The sequence below is a fragment of the Poecilia mexicana genome, unplaced genomic scaffold, assembly GCF_051168715.1.
Source record: "Poecilia mexicana isolate PSO_F unplaced genomic scaffold, ASM5116871v1 scaffold_20, whole genome shotgun sequence".
Taxonomy (NCBI): Eukaryota; Metazoa; Chordata; class Actinopteri; order Cyprinodontiformes; family Poeciliidae; genus Poecilia; species Poecilia mexicana.
Genome location: NW_028263389.1, coordinates 24331307 through 24356892, shown reverse-complemented (window position 1 = coordinate 24356892; position 25586 = coordinate 24331307). Strand labels below are relative to the sequence as shown.

At 38.7% G+C, this 25586-nt stretch overlaps 1 protein-coding gene and 1 long non-coding RNA gene across 2 annotated transcripts in view; both read right to left on the bottom strand.

Annotated features, from left to right (window-relative positions):
* Positions 1 to 3943: 3943 nt before the first annotated feature.
* LOC106910372 (phospholipid phosphatase-related protein type 5-like) overlaps positions 3944 to 25586 on the bottom strand; it is a 65953-nt gene continuing 44310 nt past the window's right edge. Inside the window, exons 3-7 of the mRNA XM_088001357.1 lie at positions 24158 to 24290; positions 15206 to 15456; positions 9908 to 10084; positions 8673 to 8807; positions 3944 to 4198 (exon numbers count right to left, since the gene is read on the bottom strand). Coding sequence (XP_087857483.1) covers positions 3944 to 4198; positions 8673 to 8807; positions 9908 to 10084; positions 15206 to 15456; positions 24158 to 24290 — 951 coding nt within the window. The remainder of the gene's footprint in view (positions 4199 to 8672; positions 8808 to 9907; positions 10085 to 15205; positions 15457 to 24157; positions 24291 to 25586) is intronic.
* Positions 6097 to 7575, bottom strand: LOC148153508 (uncharacterized). Its single transcript, XR_015761703.1, has 5 exons — positions 7354 to 7575; positions 6851 to 7051; positions 6595 to 6729; positions 6404 to 6486; positions 6097 to 6291 (listed from the first exon to the last, which is right to left on the bottom strand). It is a non-coding gene; the product is annotated as an uncharacterized LOC148153508 (long non-coding RNA).

The window sequence follows — 25586 nt, the reverse complement described above, 5'->3', positions numbered from 1 at the left end:
ATGAATATCATTGTAACCTATTTATGTCACGTTAACGAAGAACAGCTGAAAAGTTACCGGGTTTATCAACTGCGGTAGCAACGTCGCTACCAACTCCTCCCCTTGTCATTTCTATATTCTTTGCAAGAAATGTTGAATAAATGTTAAGGTTGTTTCCACATATCTCCAATGTCCGAGGGACTTCGTGTTGCGCTGTGTCAGCTGTTTGGGATTCCCCTCAGAAAACGCGGAGGAGAATCCTCGCTTTCTGATTGGCTACCTGTCACATTCAACAGGCTGCTTTGACGCTTCCAGTCGGGAAAAACCCCTGATTTAGATCGGAGCGGCCACGACGATCTACCGTAACACACCACACACTGCAGGATGATCGGTTATGAAATCACCAGCGACAATCTTAGATCGGCCAACAATCTAAGATTGTCATAAGGGGAAAATATGGGCAAAAAATTGTGTAGTATGAACTACTGCATTAGGTAGTCGGATGTGCCCGTCTTCTCCATTTAAATCTAGTGATTACTGAAGGCCAATATAGTATACAGACTTCATAATCTGCACTCTTTTGGTTGAATGCAGTATTTATTTCCACTTTGGCTTTATGTTGTTTAGTTTTTATTCAAGTACGTTTTTTGTTAATGAGAATCAATTTTATTTTTGTTTTTGGTTGTTTTGTTTATTTAGTTCATTAGTTCCAGTGTTATGTGTTCTTTCGAAAATAAAGTCTATGGCAGGAAATCACATGCATTATTAGTCATGTCCATTAAATCGGTGTCAAAAGGTCTTGAAACAATATTATCGTTTATCAAAGTAATTTTTTAGACAATTAATTTGTTATCGTGACAGGCCTATTTCTGACCTGGGTTTGAACCGTTCAGGGCAGGGCGCCGCCATAAAACTTGGGCCAGCTGACAAAAAATTTGATTTGGCCCCCCCGTGCAGCTGCTGTTACAATTTTTTGAGTCTATTTGACCCATAAAAAGCATCACAATTTTAAAGGCTTGCAACCAACTGCCTTGCTTTCTGTGGTTCAATACTGATACTAGCACATTATTTACTGCTCATGAATCTTACATCCAACAGTCCACATCCAGTATGCAGGTAGGTTGCTTAAATTTTTTCTATTAGTTTTAGATACTGAAATGTCTCCCCATGAGCAACAGTCAAAAGCAACGTGCAAAATACACATAAAACTCAAAAATGCTATGTAGTTGCATTTTATTCAAGCTGCAGTACACAACTTTAATAAAAAAATATGTTTTCTCCATATTTGTTAAAGCTGTCAACATGTCGTAGCAGTTTGTTATGAGACAGATAATCTATGAAAACGATCAATCTCCTCCATCTCCTTCCTGAATTATTATTACTGGTTAAAGTAATGCACTGTTCTGACCAAAACAACCAATCAGAACTAGTAGGACGCTCTTAGCGCTGTCAATTAGCCTCATTCACTCACTGCTAAATGTGCTAATGGTGGAGAAACAACTGATCATTACAAGAAACCATTTATCTGCCATCATTGGTAGCTATGCTAACTAGACTAAGCATTCACAGTTTAAATCTGCACAGCTCTGTGCTATGCTAGCTGCAGCACGGCACAAATCAAGGGGGAGGAAAGATGAGCAGCAGGATGAGCAGCACCACATGAGATTGTGACTGACAGCACTAAAACCGGACGTGGGTTACAGCTTCTGCTGACTGACTCATCTGTTGTTAAGTGGTAAAAGGCACAGGGAACAATTAAATATATGAATATGTTGGTAATTTTTTTCCTTAATTCATTAAATGCTAATGAGATGGAGGCAAACAGTAGTCTGTAGCTAAGCTAACTATTCTAACAGGTTGATAATCTCACACAGTCTACCCACCTCTCTTGGAGAAAAACTGGGTTATAAATTAACACTCTTGCCTTTTTCTCTCTCTCCCTCTCTCTTTTTTGTTTTTGAAAACCTGATTTTATAACTTTTCTTAGCAGCATAGTAACTGGAACAGTCATTTCGTGGCAGCTGTATTTAGCTGCAGCTTCTACTGACTGCAGCTGAACAGCATCACCTCAAGCGCTCCAAGCAGGAACGAACCATTTCATGCAGATCCAGGGGGGTTTCAGGGCAAAAACAGATTTGTGTTTTTTGGTCTGGGAGGGGTAACATTAAAATTTTACTGCTAAAAACAATCTTTGAAAATGCAATATGATTAATTTTGTATTTGACAGGACCCCGATTTTTCTTTATTCATTTCTATGAACAAAAGACAAATAAATAAATTGTGGAAGGCCCCCTGCTGGTCAGGGCCCCTAGAATTGTCATTACTTTTCACCCCTTTACCGCGCCCCTGGTCCAGGGTCACAGTCTGTAGGTGCAAATACCAGAGCTAACAATGAAACTGAAACTGGTAACAAATCAGGTAACAAATGTAAAAATGTAGCTGTCTTAATGTTAATTTCTGACGTACACCAGTTTCAGTTTAATCACCAGCCCTCTGACAAAGAGAGCTGGTGTATCCCAGGGTTGGTGTATGGTTTTTTTGAATATTAAAAGAGATGTACTTTCATCTTTTCCTACTTTCCTGGACTAGCCAGGGGAGTCATTGCTAATTTTCTTTGCTTAATTTCTTAATAAAATAATAATCAAAATGCATTTTGATTTGTTCTTGATTGACTCAGTGTTTCACCTCAAGTCAGATTTATTTATTTCCTTAACATATAACCAAAGAAAAGAGGTCTGTTTAAAAAAGGTACAGAATGTCACTTGTAGTTTTGCTTAACATTGTTTCCTGGACAAGTCATCTTCTAGGACTTCCTGCTTTCACATCCAGTAGGTTCTCTGGATTTCTAGATTTTTCTGTATGAGAGTTGCCTTTAAAGTAATCTCTAGAGGTACAAAAATTTGATTTCCAAACTATTTGTAACAACCGGTTTTTCTACTGGGATCATATAGTAGACCAGAGTCTGATCAAATAGAACACGACCAACCTGTGTTAGTCTGCTCAGTCTGTAGATTTTTCTAAAAAGAAGAGAGGCAAAAAAGGGATGCCAGTGGAGAAGTAAAGTGATGCAACCAGTGACTCCTCCCCTTAGCCAATCAGCCTGATCTCACATTTTCAGTCCGACTCAGTCAGCTCGCAACGCTACATTTTTAACAAGTAAAAACCTGAAATTTGTTGCCTAAATGATTGTGAATCAGGTAACAAATGTAAAAATTTAACTGTCTTAATGTTAATTTCTGATGTACTTTTTATGAACACAAACAATGGAAGACATGTAGCAGCAGAGCAAAAACATAGCTCCACCCAGAGGAGGAAGAAAAACACATCATCATCATCATCTTAACTGCAAAATTTCAGCCAGAGGAACCACCCAGCAAACTTCATGGCAGGTTTTACTTTGAGAATTTATAACAAGTTGAGAACAGAGCGATTCCCACTCAACACGCCCAAAACTAAACCACAGGCAGGTTGGAAGCAAAGACACAGGTTTTCTTCTCCAATTACATGTTTTTAATAGGATTCACTGCATTAATCATGCTACCTGTAGGTGGTCAGAAAGTTATCTAAGAACTTTGTGGAAGCAGGGGCAGCATGAACCACAAGGGGAATCATTAAAATATTAAAATATGACTTTTCGGGGCGCTATGAAACAGAGAATCAAGATGGCAGCTTAAAGCAGAAGTTCCATGGAGCCTGCATCAAAACTCTGAAAAACTAGAATTATAAACTGAATTGGAAAATGACAAAATCATTTGTCATTGATATAGTGATAGGACTGTGATTTCTCACTGAATATTCACATTGAAAATGTTTTAAGCTGTTCCAATGGCCAAGCAAGATGGCTACAGAATTTGGCTACAAAAACTTGGTTACTTTTATAGGGTAGAAGAGTTCAATACAGATCAAACTTCAATGCTTCAGTGAGATGGAAAGGATTTAAAGTTGGTTTATCTTTAGTGGTTGATCAACCAACCACTAAAGGTAAACTAACCTCTTCTGGTGGCTGGTTAATGGGGGTAACCAAGCAGCAGAAGCAAACACAGACAGTAGGGAAGAGTAAGAAGCAGATTTGTCTAGAGATCATCATCCAAACCAAATCAAAGCTGATTTGCCTTTTATTTCTGGGGTGTTGAAACCAGCTGAGGCCCCGGAGCCAGCGCAGGAAAACATGAAGGCACTCCTTAATATAGCAAGACTCCTCATCTTCATCATCTGTCTCCTGCAGTAGCAACGTGCATTTGAGAAAAATCCACATGTTCCCTAAATGACAAATAATCTCTGCATATTGTGTTCACATGTGCTTCATGTTTCGCTAATTAATTTAAACATTTAAATAAAGAAGCGTCTAGATCTCCTTCCAGATCTCTTTATAGGATGAAAGGAAGTTCACCCGATTAAAAAAAAAAGTATGCTTTAGTATACTAAATTTTAACAAACTTTAGCATAATTTGATTGATGTACTTAAACTGTACTATTTTGGAACAACTAATTTTATACTTAGTATACTTTAGTAGTACTTAAGTTATATAAAATTACAACTTTTAGTATACTTCACCATACTTTTTGGAACAACTTCAAGTTGTACTTGGTATACTTTTAAATGTAATATTCAACAACTTCATTTTTATATTGAGTGTACTAATTCTGTCATAGAATTATATTAAAAATATACTTTTAATATATTTTCAATATACTAATAATTAGAGGTGTGCCGATCGATCGGTCACCGATCATAATCGGGCCTATTTTCGTGAAAAAGTGCATGATCGGTGATCGGCGATCATTGTCTCTTTTACCGATACCGATCACCTGCTTCTCATTTCGCAGCCTGCCTGTGCAGCTGGTCTCCTCTTTCCTTCACTCTGCGCAAACGCGCAGCAACAAATCCTAAGCGATGTGGAACTATAACGCACTGAGTGAATGGGGAAGTTTCCGTGTTGCGGCGGAAAATTGAAGCAGGTCAAAATGCATCAACACAACGAAGCTAATACGACATAAAAACAATGAGATACTTGACGGAGTTTGGCTACATCGAGGCTCACTGCAGTAAAAAAGACATACGGAGGATCAGATAGCAGGTAAAGCAGCGCACAGCTACAAACACTCACCCGGATTAGCATGACGGTCAGAAAGCTAAACAAATAACCTGCAAAATTATTTAAGTCTTCGAGCTGCGATGTCAGACGCTGGTTCTGCTCTCGCTGTTGAACCGCTGCTACGCTACAGGTAGTAATATTTCACAGACGGAGCTTCGCTTCTGCTCCACCTGGTAGTGACTCTCACACCGAACCTGCTTAAAGCTGCAGCATCTAACTTAAAAAAATACATTTTACATACGTTTTAAAACTTTCGCTGTCCTAACATGAGGCAGATAATCTCAAAAAAAAAATAATCGATCTCCTCCCTGTTCTGCATAATTACTCCGCTCAGTCAGAAACAGCCAATCAGAGCTAGCAGTAATCAGCTAGCCGCCATGCTATCAGGAAGTTTTCATTCAGTAACTCTGGATTGTTTATTGTAATGGAACCTGTTTTTGCCTTTGAATGTTAAGTTTTATACTTGAACTTTTTGGCAATGTTGAGAGGTTTTATTTTGGCTCTTTGTATTATTTAGCCTCTTCAGAGCCTTCATATGTTATCAGTCTGTTAAAGACAGTATTATCAATAGCAGTACAATTTGCACAAAGCCTGTTTTGCTTAGTTTTCTTCTTGGAAAAAGTTATTAAAAACACGTTTTTGTCTAAATTAAGGTGAATTCATGGTTCCTTTTTCCACGTAATGTAACCGGTAGGGTTTATGATAAAAAATAAATAAATAATAATAATTATGTGATCGGTATCGGTGTATCGACCCTCATGGGTGATCGGTAGCGGTATCGGCAGGAAAAAACCTGATCGGCACACCTCTACTAATAATATATAAGTAATACATTTAAATTACACTTAATTTTTATTTTTGATTTACTGCTATTGCTAATAAAGTATAATTTTAATTACTCATAAGTCTTCTTTATTCCTACTTTCCTATTTTGTACATTACATGCATAACTACACTACAGTACTTACATTGTTTTAGGCTACAATTACATGGAAAGATTAATTACACAAGATGTTCAAGGTAATTCAAATATTTTGTTTTATTACCGACATTTTAAAATTGTCCAATTTTACTCACAACTTTATGAACTTTACATAAATTATTAGTTTACACATCAAAAGTGAACACAATGAACATGAAAATTTAAGTGTAACAATAAAAAATGACAGTGAGGATCAACAACAGAACATTCCAGTTCACTGCACTTTACAGAAACCTACAAAAAAAAGAACAATAGAGCAATTAAACAGAGAAAGCATTTGTATTTAACGTGTACAGAAAAATGGCAAATAAAAAAATAAAACAATTTTAAGACGTTATGGACTCACCATGTGTGTGACATCATCAGAACTGATGATGATTGAGACCCGATGCCTGGGGTGAAAAAAACATTTCTGGATGTCTTCTTTGCCTGTTTATGTTAGAAGTAGAAAAAAATAGTCAGCAATGTCATAGAATCAGTTGATGTTGGCATCAACTATGAAGCTGTTTTAAGTGTGAACTTAAGGAGACAAACTACCTTAAAAACTTTCCATCCATGATCTGAACACACTGATCCTTGCAGGGTGCTGAGGAGGGCTGGTGGTGCCCATCTCTAGCAGTCATCAGATGAGAGGCAGGGTTCACCCTGTGATCACCAGTCGATCACAGGGTCCTGAAAGCCAACAACAAATAAAATGTATGAAAGAGAAATGTTAGATTAACAAGGGGAAAAATCTGTCTAGTTATCTTTAAACCAAATCATGTTTATTAAGCACTTGGTGTTGGTAACATACCAGTTTTTGTTGTTGAAAATGTAACTAGCTCCTCATTTAAAAAATAAAATAAAAAATTACACCATGAAGACGATGTGGAGGTTCATCCTCAGAGCTGATTAGTGATCTGGTGGAGTCACAGCTTCTTCTGAGACAGAAACGTCTTCAGGTTTCCTAACGCCTGATTTCTCTGGCTTCCTCTTTCATCTTCATTTGCTTAGACTGAAAACATATGTTGAAGATAAAAACATTGATGAACAAGTTATAACAACAACCTCACAATATCAAAGTCTCTCTGTCTTATGGAGCTCAATTAAAACCAGGTTAAGTTTATGAATAAAAGTATAAGACGCAACAAACAGCCTCCATGCATTTATAACATGAAGCTGAATGATTGTTATAATAATAATCATACAAGTCACAATAAAATTGATAAAACCAACGTTTTTATGAAACCAATGTAAGTTATATATCTTTACTGCACTGTTTATAATTAGATGAAGATAATTAATAAGCAAACTTACCACTTACCTTCGTCCCTCGGGGCTCCTTTAGTGACACATTTAATTTCATTTCCATCGGTTGCTGTCCCATTGTGTTGTCGTCTAACTTGGATTAGGACGTCACCAGCTTGAATTTACCAAAATTAGTAACTATTGTCAAGGCCCTCTCTACTTTTAAGGCAATATTATGCAAGTAAAAATGACAAATTTGAACAGCGTCTGTTATCTTCCCTGCGTTCAAGTTTTTTCTTCTCTTTATGGCGTTTAAAAAAAATGAAAGTGTGCAATACCGCCACCATCTGGTCTGGAGTATGAACTGGAGCTAATGCGGTTGATTACAGATCTTAAATCATACATCTGAAAATTAATTGGGTACTTTTTTAAACAATACATCATGATTATAATTTTTTTGTATGCAATTTTAATAAATATTAAAAGATTATTAAGGCACTTAACATTAATACTTTTTAGGTACTTAAAAAGTATGCCTACATATTGCATTAAACGCACTAAAACAGGGGTGTCAAACTCCAGTCCTCAAGGGCCTCTGTCCTGCAACTTTTATATGTGCCTCTGCTGCACCACACCTGAAAAGAATAATTAGGTCATTAGCAAGGCTCAGGAGAACCGATCTACACAGGGAGGAGGTAATTAAGCCATTTCATTCCACTGTTTTTTACCTGTGGCACATCTAAACACTGCAGGACAGCGGCCCTTGAGGACTGGAGTTTGACACCCCTGCACTAAAATATATACTTTTGCATATGTATTAATTAGTTTTATTTTGTAACCAGGTTGCTGCGTGTTGCAGACTTCTGCCCAGGTCCCTCTTGAAAATGAGATCTAGATCTCAACGGAGTTCACCCGGTTAAATAAAGGAAATTAAAAAAGGCATACTTTATTAGCCTAAAATTTACACTGAGATGTCATTTAAAACATACTGAAAATAATAATCTAAAGCAGTGTTAAGTGAATTTAAAAAAATTATATTTTGAGCATATATTTTAAAATATACACAAATATATTTTAAATATACTTGAGCAAGTGTATATTTAGACTTGGGCAAATATATATTTTGTTCACTTAAAGTATAATTTTATTTAATATATTAAAAGTGTATTTTGGTACAATTATGTTTAAGTGTGTTTAAAGTTCTAATTTCGAAATTGGTACAAGTATACTTTTAGTTTACTTCAGATATACTTATAGGTAGTAGACTATATACTTAGTATACTTAAAGTGTACTTTCACAAATGTAAGTATGTTTGAAATATACTAAAGTATACTTTTTTTTCATTTGGGCAGTTCTGCCAAACCTGACGTGTGAAGTGCTCACCAACCTGGGAAGCGATGTACTTCTCCAGAGGACTGTCCAGGTGACCCATGTTCAGTATGGCTGCGTTGGGCTGCGGCTCAGCAGGAGAGTCCTCATTCAACAGCAGCTTGCCTTTGAAGTTATGAACGACACACACCACCTACAGAAACAATGACGGTACAATGGTTACTAGAAACACAGCAGAAAAGCAGAGGGTGCTCTGAGCCGGCTGCATCCTCAGGGTGCCAGTGCTGTGAGGAGTGGAGCTCCTTCAGGGTTATGGAAAAAGTGGCTCTCAGGTTCAAGCTACAATTTTCACTTGATTGAGTAGATGCAGACACCATGAAGCTGCTGATTCAGAGGTTTCACTTTGCTACAGCACAGAGTAGCAGGAAAGGTTCTGTTCTCTGGATGACTGTGGAACCTCAGGAGATGATGGTGCAAAGAAGGACTTTAGCAAAATCAAGAAAATGTATCCTCTTCATGAAATTGTCATAGAAAAACAGTATGTTCAGCCAGGGCTTTTTCAGAATTGCTGTAATCCTGTCCACAGCCATCTCCATCGACAACAGCTCTCTGAAGAAAACTGGATCATGAGATGCAACATTTCATTTTCTTTTGTGATCATTAAAGTATTTATGTTTACTTTTTTAAATTTACTCAGGGTAATTTTGTCTGATATTAAGGATAAAGCTATCAAATATATTATTAAGGATTATGAATAATCCCCCTAATAAAATTATTTTTAACATATATCAATAACAGGGGAGTCCTTTTTCACAGCACTACAAATATTAAAGTATTTGTGTTAACTTGACTAACTGGCTGTGACAGGAACTGCTGTCCTGCATGTCTGAGATGTGTCTCTGTTCCAGATCAGCTAATTCAAATGATTGCATGACCTCCTCTGCAGCCATCCAGAGCTGCAGAAGCCTGTTAATCAACCACTAATTCAAGTCAGGTGTGTGGCAGAAAGGAAACACCAAAAACCTGCAGGTCAGGAGTCTATGAGGACCAGAACTGAGAAATAGTGATCTATGAGGATTAGAATATGAATAATGACAAAAAGCTGAACCACAGTCCCATCTCCTCACAACTCGTATTCTAGTCCTCTAACTATAACATTAAGAAACACATCACTAGTTCTGGTGTTGTGTGGAGGCAATGGATGGCCCCCCCTCCCCAGCTACTATCAGGATGAGGACTTTGCTTCTCCTAAACAGAAATGTTTCCATAGTGACAAAAATATGTGATTCTCACCAGGAAGGTGGCGATGGCCATGCCAATGATAAAACCTGCGATGACATCCGACCAGTGGTTGCGGTATTCCGCCACACGGTTCAGGCCAGTGAGGAAGGCGAGACACATGAACCCCAGAGACATGACAGGCTTGGCCAGGCGCGTCCCCTTGGCCTGGACCGTGAAGGTCACATACATCTACCAGAAGAAACACATGACCGGGTGAGATGACAGCCCTATTCAGTCGATTCTGCTCATTATCTTGGCCTTAAGTGCATGAAAACCATCAATTCAACATTCGGAGGCTCGGGGGAGTAAAGTTAGATTCTGGTTAGGCAGTTAGAGGGACAGGCCACTGTGACATTGTGGCTAAAGGTGCTACTGGTCAGGTGGAAATATAGGTTTTGTTGTTGTGGATTGCTGTGTTAGTGACATGGATACGGTTGAGGATTTTTGGAGTGATCCAGAAATGTTAATGGGAGTAGTTTGTTGCAGCTAAGGCAAAGCCCTGCCCCCACCCTCACCAGGAAACTGTTAAGACAACACCAGACCAGAAGTAGAGAAAAAACTGATAAAGAACCTAAAATTAAAAGGTAAAAGAAGAGCTAAACTGAGATTAGGAGATAAATTCAAGAAGAAAAGTTAAACCAAGGAGGCAACATTCTAAAAAATCTAATAAAAACTCACAAAGGAGAAGAAAACATAAAAAATCCAGACCAACTTAAAAAGAAACAGAAATCATACAACATGGTGGATTCATTACAGCTGAATCATACTTAGAACATGTTAAGTTATGAATCTGTGCAGTTTTAGATGCAGCAGTGATTTTACACATTTCCAGGTCTCAAAACCCTGTGTCATCACTGAGGCAGATTCATCATTAGAGCTTTTTCTTGAACACAATTGTGAAACTATGGCACACATGCATGTTAATAACAAGTCTGGCCTTGATTTAGTGCCAGTAGGGTCAACTCCAGAGAGACAGCGAGGCAGGGAGACACATATGGCTTGTCTTTGGCTCTAATTACTAATCTCTTGTGTTGAAGCAGCAGATAGCCTCTAAGGACAGTTTATAATTCTTCATTTGAGCACAAAATTTCCTTCAAGGCCCACTTAAATCATCTCTATTTTCTCTTTCCTAACCCCTTCATCCCGCTATTATTATTCAGATTGATCCATATAGGCAGACAGACGTGGTTTCATCAGCTGTAAGCAGAAAATCAGCATAATTATTAGATACAGTCTCATCAGTCTGAGTGAAATTAATCTATACAATGTGTCGTATAGTGAACCGCATTGCTGAAATTACTTTTCAGTAATAGTAACATTTATTCAATACTACTGTATATACACCAATCATAGGTTATATTGATGTTTGCATTATTACTGAATACGTTCCAAACAAATCATAATCTAGAACGTAGTTGTCATGGTAACAGTCCATGTTTCCTAAAGCAATCTAGTGACCCACTTCATATTTCCTCTTTAAACTCTTCCATATTTTTCAAAAGCATACAGATTAGTATGTTTTTTGTTGTTGTTTTTCAAAATGCCTGAATGAAAACATAAATAATAGATAATTACATCACTATGCTTACTACCAGCCCAAAAATTAGAAACTAATCTTTCAAGGTTTTGACTGACAGCCTGGTAACCTAGTCTTAGTCAGAGCCGAGTTCAGTCTGCCACACCTTGATGATACTAACCATAACTACAGCTTAAGAGATGTAAATCAGATAAACAATGTTGGGACCAAAGATTATTTAGTTCTTTGATAGGACATTCATACTCTGTTAGAGATCTGAAGCTATTGTTCAGCTTCAGAACAATAGCTTAATGCTGCCTTTTATGTGTTGCAACTGTAAACCTCTTGATGAAGTACTAATGTTTAGAAGCTTCAGTAGATGCAGAAGAATTGTTATACATCGTCATATCTGATTACTGCTTAGAATCACTTAGTAGGATGCATACAGATCATAAAAAGCACAAAGCCAAAACTGATCTGAAATACTTAAGGGTAATGTTATAAGCACATTAATACTATATGTGAAGCAGATTAAAAGCATCGTCACCTAGAGGGAACAGCAGAAAGCTGAAGCTGCAGCCTCTGTCACATGGCTATCAGGCTAGAAGTTTGTTTGCTCTCAGCCTGTGAGTGTGAGTGCCCACAATTGGTAAACAACAAGCTGAATGAATAAATGAACAGAACGAACAACCTAGCACTGTCAACCACTTCAAGTATCCAGCATGATGAGGTATCTGCACTGAGGGTCTGAACAGCGCAGCATTAAATTCAAAAGCTTTAATGAGTTATTGCTGTGACATTTACAGCTATGCTGGTTTTGTAGCAGTGGTGCATATGTAAAGTATATATTGAACCTAAAAATTGTGACACTCATAATTATTCGACTTGTTCAAAAACTCTGTGGCAGCCTGGTTTAGCTGGAAATCTAACTACATATGTGTAAAAAGTTAATCCTGGAACTTTGAGGTGAGGACAACACTGCAGATAGTAAGTAGGATTAGTGAAGTGTAATAAATGTTTACTAAAACAAAGGTCTTAACAACTGATTTATGTGCTGTTGGGACCAGATGTCTCTGCCTTCAGAGGATTCCCTTTGTGTTCTTGTTCCTGAGCTCTTCATCAAGAGGGCATTGACAAGTTTGCCTCTGTTTAATTTTCCTGCTTTCTGACAAGGGGGCTGAGGATGTTAATTTATTGTTTTTAGAGTTTTCCAAAAGAGGGCCAAAGAAGTTCCCTTTCTGATTCCAGTTCCTATTCTCTTAATGAGTCCCAAGAAGGTCAGCTGGTCTACATCCAGAGAATTGTCTCCATCAAACTCCAGAGCCGCAATGACAGATTTGGCAACCATTCAGCAGACCTTCAAACTCCATTAGCTGGTAAGAACCAACTAATGGAGTGTCCACAGCCTCCTAGATGTCCTCCAAAGCTCCTTAATCAATTCAGGCACTTTAAGGGTCATAAGAGCTTTTTTGTGGGTTTCTGTGGCCTTCTAGCTTTTGTCCACTGCTTCTTAGATCCTGGCATCAGTGGCCGTAACACAATCTACAGAGTTTGTCATGACTTTCTGAACTCCTCTTCTCCGTCTACGAGCTCTGCAATTTGGACATGACCCTTTATAGGCTCCTTTGTTGGGTCTGGAGACATCCAGTCCAGGTCAGCCCCAGAACTCTGTACTTCCTTGTGTCAAGCTATCAGTTCTCCAGCTGCATTATGAGCCACAGCTGGTTAGATCTTGGGTTGTTTCTTTGGCCACTGTTCTTTGAACAGCCAGCTTCTTTAGCCATTACCTCTTGAAGATTAACTGTCAATCAGCAGTTATCTCTATGATTGTGTACATCACGAAATATTGTTTTTGTGTTAAAAACGTTTGTTGGCTTGACATAATATTCTTCTTTTCTTAGGAACTGAATTTTCTATGCCTTCATAAAAGGACATAGAATGTCCTAGAATGAATTAATAGAAAGCATTCTTTGAAACATCACTCTGACAGTTTAAAGGTCTCTGAAGAGATGTAAATACCCACAGGGAGTACAAGGGCCTACTCCACAAAGCAACTTTTGTGAACAATCTGTTTAAGTCAGCGAGGTATATACATGGAATCAAACTTCAATTATATAACCATGGTAACAGCTTCTGTGAAGACAGCCTGCTTGGTTGTCTTTAAGAAAGTCTGAGTTTCTACAGAACCCCGCCCACCTGAAGCAAGCAGTCCTAACTGGATTTCTATACTTAAACCATGATGCATGGGATTTATTATCTTTTTCAATTAGATGTAAATGTTTCACAAAGGAAACACAAATGAGATAAAGGTAAACCCTACACAGGTTGTCTCCCAACACGTCTAACAAGCATTTGCCATGAGTTGCAATGAGCCTTCTGCATCACTACAGAGAACAACTGATCCACTCATCTTTGCAAAATTGTGGCCATAAAGCCATATTGGAGGCTTTTCAAGTGTGGACCACCATTTGGAGGTCATGACACTGCATCTCAACTGGATTCAGGGACAAACACTTTTTCTCACCACTGTCTATCCCAGCAGAAGGATTCTTAAATGTACAATACTCCAGAAGGATTTCTTGACCTAAACTGGATGTTTACGTCAGTAATGTCTGCAGGCTATATCCAGTTATTGCTCTACATTCGTGTGCAAGTAGTTGCATCCTGGATGATGTCGGCGATGCAGAAAGGCAGCACTGTGTTATGAATGAGAAGCCACTGCACTGATGCCTCTTTCCACTCATGACACGTTTTACTGAGGCACAAACCTATTAGATAGATTAGACTTACACAGGATTCCACTCTGCTGGGTGATGTTAAATCCTCTGAAGTTAGATAGGCCTGTTTGAAATAAGATTCAGTTATAGCAGACATTGTGCACCGTCTCAGACTGGGGTCAGTCACCTTTTAAGCTGTCATTTCCCAGACCTGCCAAATATGACAGAATGTATCGATGGCACACATATCCTTATCACTGCTGCTGCAGGAAATGAACAGGAAAGAGACTGAAAATATTTTTACTGCTTCATCATTCATCTATATTAATTAATTGAGAAATGAAAGTACGTATCACAGCACACTAAAACTCATGTCATTCTCCGTATTGTCATGGTAATCTGTGATGTGACCTTGTACTTCACTGCCTGGTCTGGTGGTAGAGCAGTCTGAGCAGAAACCTCAAGCTCTGGACACAAGTTTAGCAGACTCAAATGGATGCCTAAAGGAGGATTTCTCAAACAGTGAACATCTCTCTCTTCCTGATATATTTTCACCCTGAGCGGAGTTTTGCTGAGCTATACACATAGGCATGAGCACACATTTTTTAAGCTGTCTTGTGGGGATTTTGAGTTGACTTCCATTCATTTCTACAACCTAGCCCTAGCCATCCATTACATCCTTAACCAAAACTCAATTCACACCTTTATGTGTATGTATATACATATACATATATATATATGTATATGTATATACATACACATAAAGGTGTGAATTGAGCCTATATATATATATATATATATATATATATATATATATATATATATATATATATATATATATATATAGCTTTAACATAACAAAGATAACAAAGGCAATCTGCTCTCTACTCCATGCAGGGAGTAACTGGCAGTCCAAAGCCACATGACTGGAGGGCCCTTCACAGAGCAATCAAAAATACAGCGAACAGAAAGAAAAACTGAACCAGCAACCTTCAGAAAACAGTGTAGATACACAGCTAAACTGATCAGAGTGCTTGTAAGATTAATCTGGCCCACAGATCAGAAAGATAAACTCACAGCCAGATAGAGAGCAGCATAGATGCTGAGAGCAGCCTCCTTTGAGGGAAAGGTCTTGCGGGCCCTCAGGACATCGTCTTGATTCCCTGTGCAGGCCTCTTGGTGGCTGATGTAGCGCAGCGCCTGTTGACACCCGAGTGCTGTGTAGTTTGGCTTACACACTGTCAGGAAGTATGGCGCCAAGTTCCCTGTCACTACCTGCCCTGCATTGACGAAGATGTCAACCGTGAAGAGGCCAAAGGCGTAGACTCCTGGGGAAGAAATAAAAGCTGAAGAGGTGGACCACAGATCATAAACAGGACAAACTAGATCACAAATCTGATGTCAGAGAAATCCTCATTGATCTTAATAATAATAATAATAATAATAATAATAATAATAATAATAATTCACTTTGCTAGGGTTGATTTTATGAGTTTTTAAAAATCATTTTTCAAGTCTATGTATGTATGTATATAAAACCATGGGTTATGGATCCTAAGGATTTCTTTGTATGTCATTAACTTTTAAGGGTTTTTTCTTCCCTACACAATTTATTTAAAGCTGCAATATGTAACTTTCATTAAAAAATTTACATAATTGCCAAAATTGTTACCACGTCTTGACGGTATATTAAGAGAAAAGATTGATCTCCTTCACCTCCTCCCTCTGCTGCTGTTGCCATCTGAAGAAATGCACTACTCCCGACCAAAAACAACCAATCAGAGCCAGGAGGAGGGTCTAAGTGCTGTCAATCGACCTTAGGTACTTGCTGCTCAATGTGATAAAGGTGGAGAAACAACTTACAATTACAGGAAAAGCGTAGCCATGCTAACTAGCCTCAGTATTCATGACAGGTTGGGCTAGCTGCAGCAAAGCAATGTCTATGGGAGGGAAAGGATGAGCAGCACCATCCACGGGCTGATTGCCAGCTCTAAGACCCCCCTCCTGACTTTGGTTGCTTGTTTCTGGATAGTACCAGGAGAAGCTGGATGAACCTGATTTATTTCACACACCACATAGTGACAGTTTCAACAAATATGTAAAAAAAAAACAAATTTTTTTTATAAAGGTTACAGACCTTTATGAAAAATAAAGGTCTGCAACCTTTATTTTTTAAATAAAGGTTACAAACCTTTATTTAAATGCATATAATTATTATAATTATTTAGATGTATATAACCATAATGTGTTATATGCATCTTATTACAAAATGTAGATATTTATTCAATCTAAATAAATCTAAATATTTATTTAGATTGAAAGAAAAAAAAGAGTAATAACTTTTAAGTTTTTAAAAGAATCCAAAACAGAAAATGGAAGTGAAAGTTTGACATTTGACATTATAAGACCTGCTGAAAACCTGAATTAGAATGGTTTTTAACAGGCTGACCTTGAAATGGAAAACTGTAAAAATGGACTCCTCTTTCTAAAACAGCAAAAGAAAAAGTATATTTTTGTCTCATCACAAAAAGAGGTTATTAAAAACTAAATAGTCACCACAACATTACATTATGCCATTTATTAATTTACTTGCTTACCAAGAACTAAGTTAACATCCAGAAGGATAGTGTGAAAAGTCCAGTTGTGCTGTAGAAGATCAACTTCCACCAGCACAGACCTGAGGATGTTTCTACAGAATCTCTTGATGTTAATACTCCCTGAACCACGTTCACTCAGCCACTCAAACCGACCAACCAGCCTTTATGTTTCAGTGACTGAAAGGCTTTAACAGAATAATTGCCTCCACTCTGCTATAGTCCAATCCTCTGTCAGTCTGAATTATCCAACAGGTGCTTACTCAGGCAGGTTTTTCATATACAGTCTCACACTCTCACACACACACGCACACACACACGCACGCGCGCACAAACATCTGAGAAGTGTTATTTGTCAGAGCAACATTCACAGCTTCTCAAGTCCCTGTCAAGTGTTTGTGCAACACTAATTAAATCTTGCAGGCTTTGAGAGAAACCTATGATTAGAGACTGCAGCGCGGCATCAGAGGAGTTTGGTTGTCATCAGCTGAACTCATTGTCTTTCCTGTCTTACCAACAGAGTGTGAAGCTGGTCTAGATGCTGACAGCTTCACTTCTTAACAAGCATCAAATAGCTTTAGTCAAGCGTTGTGTGACTCAGTTGTTGTGTAGTCACCACGCTCCTTATCTTTCTGACATTGTCCCAGTTTCTTTGGCTCTTTGTGTTTTACGGATGGCTTTCACCCCCAGCTTCCTTCATTCTGACTCAGGGACCAGAAAGAGCAAAACTTGCTTAGCAGGACATGAATCAGACCTAGCCTGCTTTCTTTGAACACAACATGGCGTCACAGCTGCTGTGGAGAAATACTGTGTGTGTGTTCTGAGCAGATGCTCATGGAGTAAAGGCCATCCATCTGTCAAACAACTGGACCAGGATATTTCCATCCACTGTTTAAAAAGACACAACTTTTTCGTCTCACTGTGACAGTTAATAACAATGAACTGCCTCTCTTTCAGGTCAGTTAGGATGAGCAAAATTATTTTCTGTTTTCTAAGTATCAGAGTAGGCAGAGCTAAATCCCAAATTCTCTCTCCCATTTGAGAGCAACATTTTTGTCTTTACTTTCCTCAAATTTATAAGTTTACATACAGTTCCTTAGAATTTGCTACAATTACTTTTTAAACTGTACAATGTTTTGGGTTTCCTTTCACCTGCTTCTCTCAGTGGCTTGCTGGAATTTGGTCCGTCTCTTTCTGGTGAAACTGGGTCAGGTTTGTAGGCTCAAACAGTGTTTTAGTTCTGAGATCAGAACTTTGTGATGGTCACTCTGTCAGAGTGGTAGTTACGGTTCTGCATAGCGAGAGTGGCTGACCAGAAATGTTAGGGAGCGCCATCTACAGGATGGACAAAGCAAGAGCCATAAATTTAGAAACTGAAGGCTTGGTTGAGAAGAGGGAATAAAAAACAGGCATGGAAGGAATCCCGGATAGATCTACTCACATGAGTAGATCATATATTGGTGATGGAACAGATGCAAGTTATGGAGTGAATGATGTGGAGCAGGTGAGAAGATGAAGAATGTGGGATGGCAGGCAAACAGGGAAGTAGACTGACATGTTCCATCCCCATCAGGACTTGGAACTGAGATGAGCAGGTTGGAAGAGTGGAAGCATCGCCTACCGGACCCCCACCAGCCAACTCTGGACTGCATAGTGGTGGAGGCTGAATACCAAGGGACTGGAGTAGAAGCACCAGCAGGAGTGCCATCCCATCATCCCCTGGGATAAAACTTATGACAGTGTGATAGTTCAAAAAAATTGGTAACTTTACCTAATTTTCAAGGGTAAAAATTGGGTAAAGGTAACAAGAACTTTGGTGTATTGCTTTCTTTTGTTAAAAGTTTTACTGGCTCTAGTGCAGGGGTGGGCAATCCTGGTCCTCGAGGGCCGGTGTCCTGCAACTGCTAGATTTCTCCCTGGTCCAACACACTGGACTCACCTCCTAAGTGCAGTCAGGTTCTCCAGAGTCCTGCTAATGACCTCATTATTTGACTCAGGTGTGTTGAAGTAGAGACACATCTAAATGTTGCAGGAGACCGACCCTCGAGGCCTGGAGTTGCCCACCCCTGCTCTGGTGGCATTAATTTGATAGTGAATTGACAGGAAAAAGGGTAATGAGAGAAGGAGAAGACATGTGGCATTGGTCACCAGGCCGGGAATCAAACCTGCGACGGCAGCATTGAGGACTAAGGCTTCCATATGTGGGTTGTACTTAACCCCTGTGCCACCACAGCACCCACAGTGTATTGCTTTCTTACTTTCAAGGTCGCTCAAGGTCAAAAATTCAGCTTAAGTCATTGGAAAATGACTGAAAGGATTAGCAGATTTCAGAGACTCTAGTCCACTCAGCAGTGTCCCATAGCTCAACTACATCAGAGAGCAGGTACATCAGTGCAAAAGTAACTTTACACTTCTCCGTAGGAAACCGGACAGTTGAAAGCAATGCTTAGGAGCTCCAGCAACTCCAGTAGTCTGGAGGTTACTGCAGTTGCTGGAGGTTGAATCTGTGTATTCCAGGAGGCCAACAAGGATAAAACATCCGTAGTTTCTGACTTTCCAGGGTGACTAGTGAACTCTCCACATCATACTGCCGTTCCTGTGCTGGTGACGAGCCAATTTTATGCAAGAATATACTGCAATATCTTGACTTTGAGAACTGAAAATGAGAGCCAGCACAGGAAATGTGTTCAAAGACTGATTTAAAAGCAAGGAGTTGTTGGAAGCTTTGACCTTGCTCATTAGGACTTAGGAGCAACTGTAAAAGGCGTGAGAAGGTTGGTGATCTGGCCAGATCTGAGCACTGATAAAGAGCACCGGTGCTCTAAATCAGAGCACTGGTTTCATGGCATGGGAAGGGTGCTAACATCTTTGGTGAAAACCGTCAACAGCAGATGAGAGGAAATCCAAGAAGGGAACATCTTTGGCAGAGAATGGACACAATGAGCAAATGGAGAATGCAGGAACAGAGCTTGGTTGGAAATACAGGAAGGAACTGTTATCAAGAGGGTAGGATCAGAATAATCAAAAGGGGAGTGGGCAAAAAGTGGGAGTCTGTGACCAGAGTGGAAGTCCATAACGGCAATGGGTTGGCAAGTGTCACATCCAGGATAGACAAGAGAAGAGGTAAAACTTCAGGGAGTGAAGGCTTGGTCAAGAACAGGGAGTCAGAAACAGGTATGGAACGACTGCTGGACATTTTTACTCACATGATGTAACTATTCATCTGGCAAAAACTGAATGGCTGAAGGGATCTTGTATCAGTGATGGAACAGATGCAGGTTATAGCAGCTGAGATGGATTTCCCTAACAGTGTGAAACATGGCGGCTAAGGCAGCAGACGAACAGATGTTAATACAGAAATATTTTTGATCCTACCTGCCATGAATAGGAAAATTTAGACTAAATTAATGTCCAACATTGAGAAGAAAGGTTATGTTTTTTTATGCGGTGGATGTAAATATCTGAATTTTACCTGTATATGTGTGTATACATGTATGTGTGTGTGTGTTTGTAATGCACCTCTTGTTTGATATAGTGCCAGTATCTCTACAGAGCTGCAGTTCTACACAAGTCAACATCAAAGTTATCACAGCTCCCCAGACTCTCCGCTCACTGGTGCTCACACACAACACTTTGGCAAAGTCAAGGCAGAGGTGTTGAATACAGAGTGACACAGTGTGAAAGCGTTAATTCATATTTTATGAAATGTATCTGACCATTACACTCAAGAGGAATATGTCTGCATAGAATAGAATAGAAATATCCTTCATAGATATCTTTGAAATATCTGCAGAGGATGCAGAACAGCAACATTTCAGCAGTATAGTGAAAAGGTAAAAGTGGTAAATATCAGAAACTTGCAGGTGTATCCACATACTCGGATCATAAGAAGAGATGATCTGTGATTCTTGTTATGGTTGGTGAGGCTGAATCATAAAGAGCCAAAGCACCAATGGCAGGAGTAGAGTGCCATAGCTGAGGTTTATTTAAAAAATAAGTAAATCAAAAACAAAGAACTAAATAACTGGCTGGGCATGAAGAAGGAATAACAGTGCATGACATGGACAAGAACATGAACCAACCAAGACCAAACCAGAAACCAGTGAGAAACAAAAGTCAGACAGGAACATAAGTAGCACAGGAGGCAGGTGAATAGGATTTTTAATGTCATGCATTAAAAATATTATTTCCAATAAAGATAATACCACTAGGATGAACTTTCTGTCCTTACTGCCCACATCTGACCTAGGTCCTTAGCCCCAGGGTTAATGAAAAGAAAAGAGCAGAAAGGGAAGGTTTATTCATAACTCATATTGTCATTCTTCTATGCAAAAAAATAATATATTTTATAATATAGCACTGCCCCTAATTTAAAATACACTTACAGCTTAGTATCTTACTGATTGACTGAGTGGACTGTGCATCAACACAAAGCTCTGAATGCATGCAGCTGAAGACACTGGTGGAGTGTGTGATAGCTCCACGGCCCTTAGCTCTGTTCTAAATTTAATCTCCCCTAAACAGCGCAGCTACACTGAGTCATTATGCAAAGCCTGGGTAGGCATGAATGAGAGGAGAGTGCTGTGAAGCCGCGAGATGGCTGAGCACATGAGGCTGCCGCTCCACTGCAGACGGAGATGCAGAAACCAGTGGGAATAAATCAGCACTGTCTGGCACACATGCAGATATACTAAAGCAGTGCAGAAGTAGGCAGACTGAGTGAAACACATGTGAGTTTTGCTATTAGCTAAAATAAAGCAAGACAAAATTTGAAATGAAGCAGAAGCTGAAAGCGTTTGGCTTCTGCTTGATGTCGGGAGGACTTGGAGTGAAATGTTGGATGTCCCTGCTGATGCTGTTTTAAGCTTTCACTGTGGTGAATTATACAAGAGAACAGTTACAAGATCAAAACATGTGGACTGTTTACACACCTGCTGCAGTCCTTAAGGACAACAATCTGTTACTTCTCTTCATAGAAACATGACAGTCTTTCCATTCACAATGCTAATAAGAATCCTAAGCCAGACAAGATAAAGCAGAGAGCTGGGAGAATAATGAGAGAGATCCGCTGATGATCCAGGTGTGTGTGTGTGTGTGTGTGTGTGTGTGCACACTTTCTGGACAGAAACAGCCTCAGGAGAGGTCAGGAGACCCACCGTGTGACTCTGGTGGTTATCTGTCTGTCTTTCTGTTTTTGTCAAGTTTGATCATCTGATCAGGCAGCCAGAGAGAACTTCTAAAACTGTTTTCTTGTCTTTACATTGTATTGATTCATTTTGAGGGCAGCAGAAGACTACTTACAGACATTTTTATGATTTAGTTTTAGTCTTCATGTTCTTTTAGTTATTTTGTTTTTAGATTTTGTTTTCATTAAACCTTTGTGTTTGTTATCCATGAAATGTGCTATGTGATCAAATGTTACATATGGTTTAAAATAAGTATCATATTTTTAAAAAGCATATTTTTTTAGCAACATTGACTCACCTATAAAAGAATATCTTGTTGGTCATACAGAAACAATCTCAAAGATTATGGTTGGACGCTGTATATGTCTTAAGCTCATTAGAAACAATGAGTCAAAGGTTAAGTGGATTGATTATCACTCCAGCAATATTACACATTATTCTAGTAATTAATTCTGGCTTAATTTCTCTTTAATTAAATACATCATAATATTTCCAAGAAAAATTGAGATTTTAAAGTTTATATATAGCAGCAATAGTCATTTTCTAATTAGTGATTGGGTCATGCTTGATTTTCTTCAAAGATCAAACATACAGTATCTCAGAATGGTGCATTCTAATTAAAGCACAGACGTGTATTCCATAACACATCCTTTGCCAGTGACAACACTGCTTTCCCACATTCACAGCAACATCAGGTGCAAAACTTCATTTACACATTTTCTCTTCAGCCAAAATCACATTTATTTATTGACCCTATTTTACCAATTCAAAAAAGGATTTTGCGAGAAATTGAAAGTTTATCATTAGTCAGTGGCTTAGCAAACTTTTTTTAAGTGTGGTGGTTTTTAACAAAGGGGGCTGGGCGGGGGCCGATGTGGTATGTGTTATTAAGTGGAAAGTTCTGGTACTGCTGAAGCCCTGTCCACACGGAGACGAGATGAGGTGCCTGTGCATTCACAAGGAACAGACGTCTTGGGAGACCAGAAGAGACCATTGTTGAAACCGGATCCCAGACTGGATAAAGTGTGACTGACCATGACAAAACAAGGACCAAGTGTCCCAGGAAGCATTTTGACTTATTTACAGATTCAGAAAGTGCATATTCTAAGCTTTCTAATAATGCCAAACACATAGAGATGAAAATATGACAAAGATATGGCCATTTGAATGTTGCCTGCACTCTGAAATATGTTGTTCATTTTCTGTGCTATCATCAAATAAACACATCTTGTGTTGTTTTCTACATATTATGAGTTGCTTTAGTTAAAAAAAAAACTGGACACAGAATATGTGTTAAACTGTTGAGCAATCACATTACTCTGTGGATGTCTGCAGTTCTGGAACTTTCCACAGGAAGAACAGTCAATTGAAGCAGCTGCTTGTTGTTGTTTGTTTGTTTTTTATTTGTTACTTTATTTGACAGCCTCAATATGCAATGAATAAAAGATGCTTTTCACCAGATTCGTTGTGAGTGGATGGTTTTCTTTCTCTGTGTTGCCTAATGGTAACCCACCTGCCTCCCAATGACAGCTGGAGGTAGGCATCGCCTGAGCTCTACTTCTTTAATCCAAACATTCAACATATTTACCATGCAAATAGTTTATCGCAACTGATGTGTTAAAATTATTTAACACAATAACTGTGGTAAAGGAACACAATTATTGTGTTAAATACTCTTAACACAATAACTGTGTTGAATTTAACACAAACTGTGTCGTCTTTATTCACACACATCACTGTGTTGAGTTTTGACACAATTTGTGTTAATATTAACATATCTGTTTAAAGAGTGTGGGAACGTCTTCAGAGGAGGAGCTGAATATATATTTCTATAAAACATAAACCCTTTCATGTATTGCATTTTTTCGCAGATTAAATGAATATCAGTGTTACAAAAGACATTTGCAGTGTCTCTTCAGAATGTGAACAGTTTATAGATGTTTGGGTCTGAGTATGGGCTATAAAGCATTTCCAGTAAATTTCACTCAGGTAAAATAAATTGGTTCGGCAGTGATTCCTTTGATAATGTTCCCATTATATTTGGGGAGCCAGTGTTTCATTGGGAAGAGTAGTTTTAACTGGGAAGTTGTGGGATTGATCCCAGTTAGCCTCTCCAGACTAATCCGATGTTGTCTACAGATTGGGGTATGAGTGTGTGAATGTTGTGAGTGCAGCTTTGATTGGTCAGCATAACTAGAAAAGAGCTGGAGAGGTTGATTTCATTTACTCTGAAAAATTGAGAGCCTCACCGAGGAACCGGAAGGTTCTGCGCACCAAAGGGTTGAGGTAACAGCAGTCGCCAGTTGCCACTGTCTTCTCTGAGCGATCAAACTCTTTGGATGTGTACTGGACCAGGAACAGCACTGTCTCAGTTATTGTGATCTAAAGGCAAAAAAAAGATCAGAGACAAATCACAGAATTCAGTTCCTATGAATATTTTCTCACTCTATGTTACATGACACTGAACTCATGAGACTGTGGGCTTCATCTGCACATCTGTGGAATACACTGAAACATATGAGGGGGAGGGAGTACTGCAGGAGAAGGGAGAGCTTATGTGATGCGATTTAACTTTTTTAAATAAGTCAGATAGCCTGAAGGCAAAAACTACTGCTGTGTGAATGCTGGAATCTAGAAATGAATACCTGGGTGGATTTTTTGCTCTGCAGGAACACTGACAGCACAACAGACTGGAAAATAAAACCAGGACCTTCCAGAAGTCTGTTGTTACTTTTTGATCATAAATAACAGACACGAGACATAAAAAAGAAAGTCCAGTTAAACGTTTTTCTACAAGGCTACTGCAGTCCACAGTAAGTCATAAGACATGAGCAAACAGATGAGTAACTTTTTTATATACATATAGAACTTTTTCACAAATAAGTGCTTCACAGAGAAAAAGAAACTCCAAACATGATCAAATATGTAGAGAGAAATTCAAATGATACAGATAATTAAATTCTAGATGTGTAAAAAAAAATTGTAAAAAGTGTGAAAATGTGTTAAGAGACAATTATATTCAGAATACTCTTAAGGAAAAGCATGTTAGGGTAAAAACATCTTCGGCAGGATTATAAATGTTAAAATTGTAGATGGGTCTGCATTAAAAATATTCTGTATGGGGCCCTGAATGTCTGGGGCCTTTAACTGCTTCTTAGTTTATTTATGCTTTGGGTCGGCTCTAACTGTGATCAGCACTACATTGAAGATCCACTCACTGATGACTTGATAGGGATTTTACAGAATTGCAAAAAATTAATTGTATTTTTTTTTTTTTTGGTTAGTTGCTTTTAAAACTCTACGATTGTGTTTAAATATTGTCAACAGTGTCTTCCATTATTGCCCAGTAATATTTTTATATTTCCTGTCAGCCTGACATTTTTTAATACAAAAACATCAGAATCGGAATCAGAATCAGAATCAGAAGAATTTATTGTCATTGTCACAAAGACAACAAAATTGCAGTTTCAGTTACAACCATCCATCACGCAACAACGAGGGGTTTCAGCAGAGGAACATTGTTTTCTAAACATGGTGGACCGCCTCTGTGCCCTGACCACCCAGCTTAGTTTTCTGAGGGAAACCTGGATGTCTATATGTTTTAATGACTAACAAACTTTAATAACCGCTAAGACTAGAGACGTTCAGCTCCAGTCTGGTTAAACTGAAATGATACTC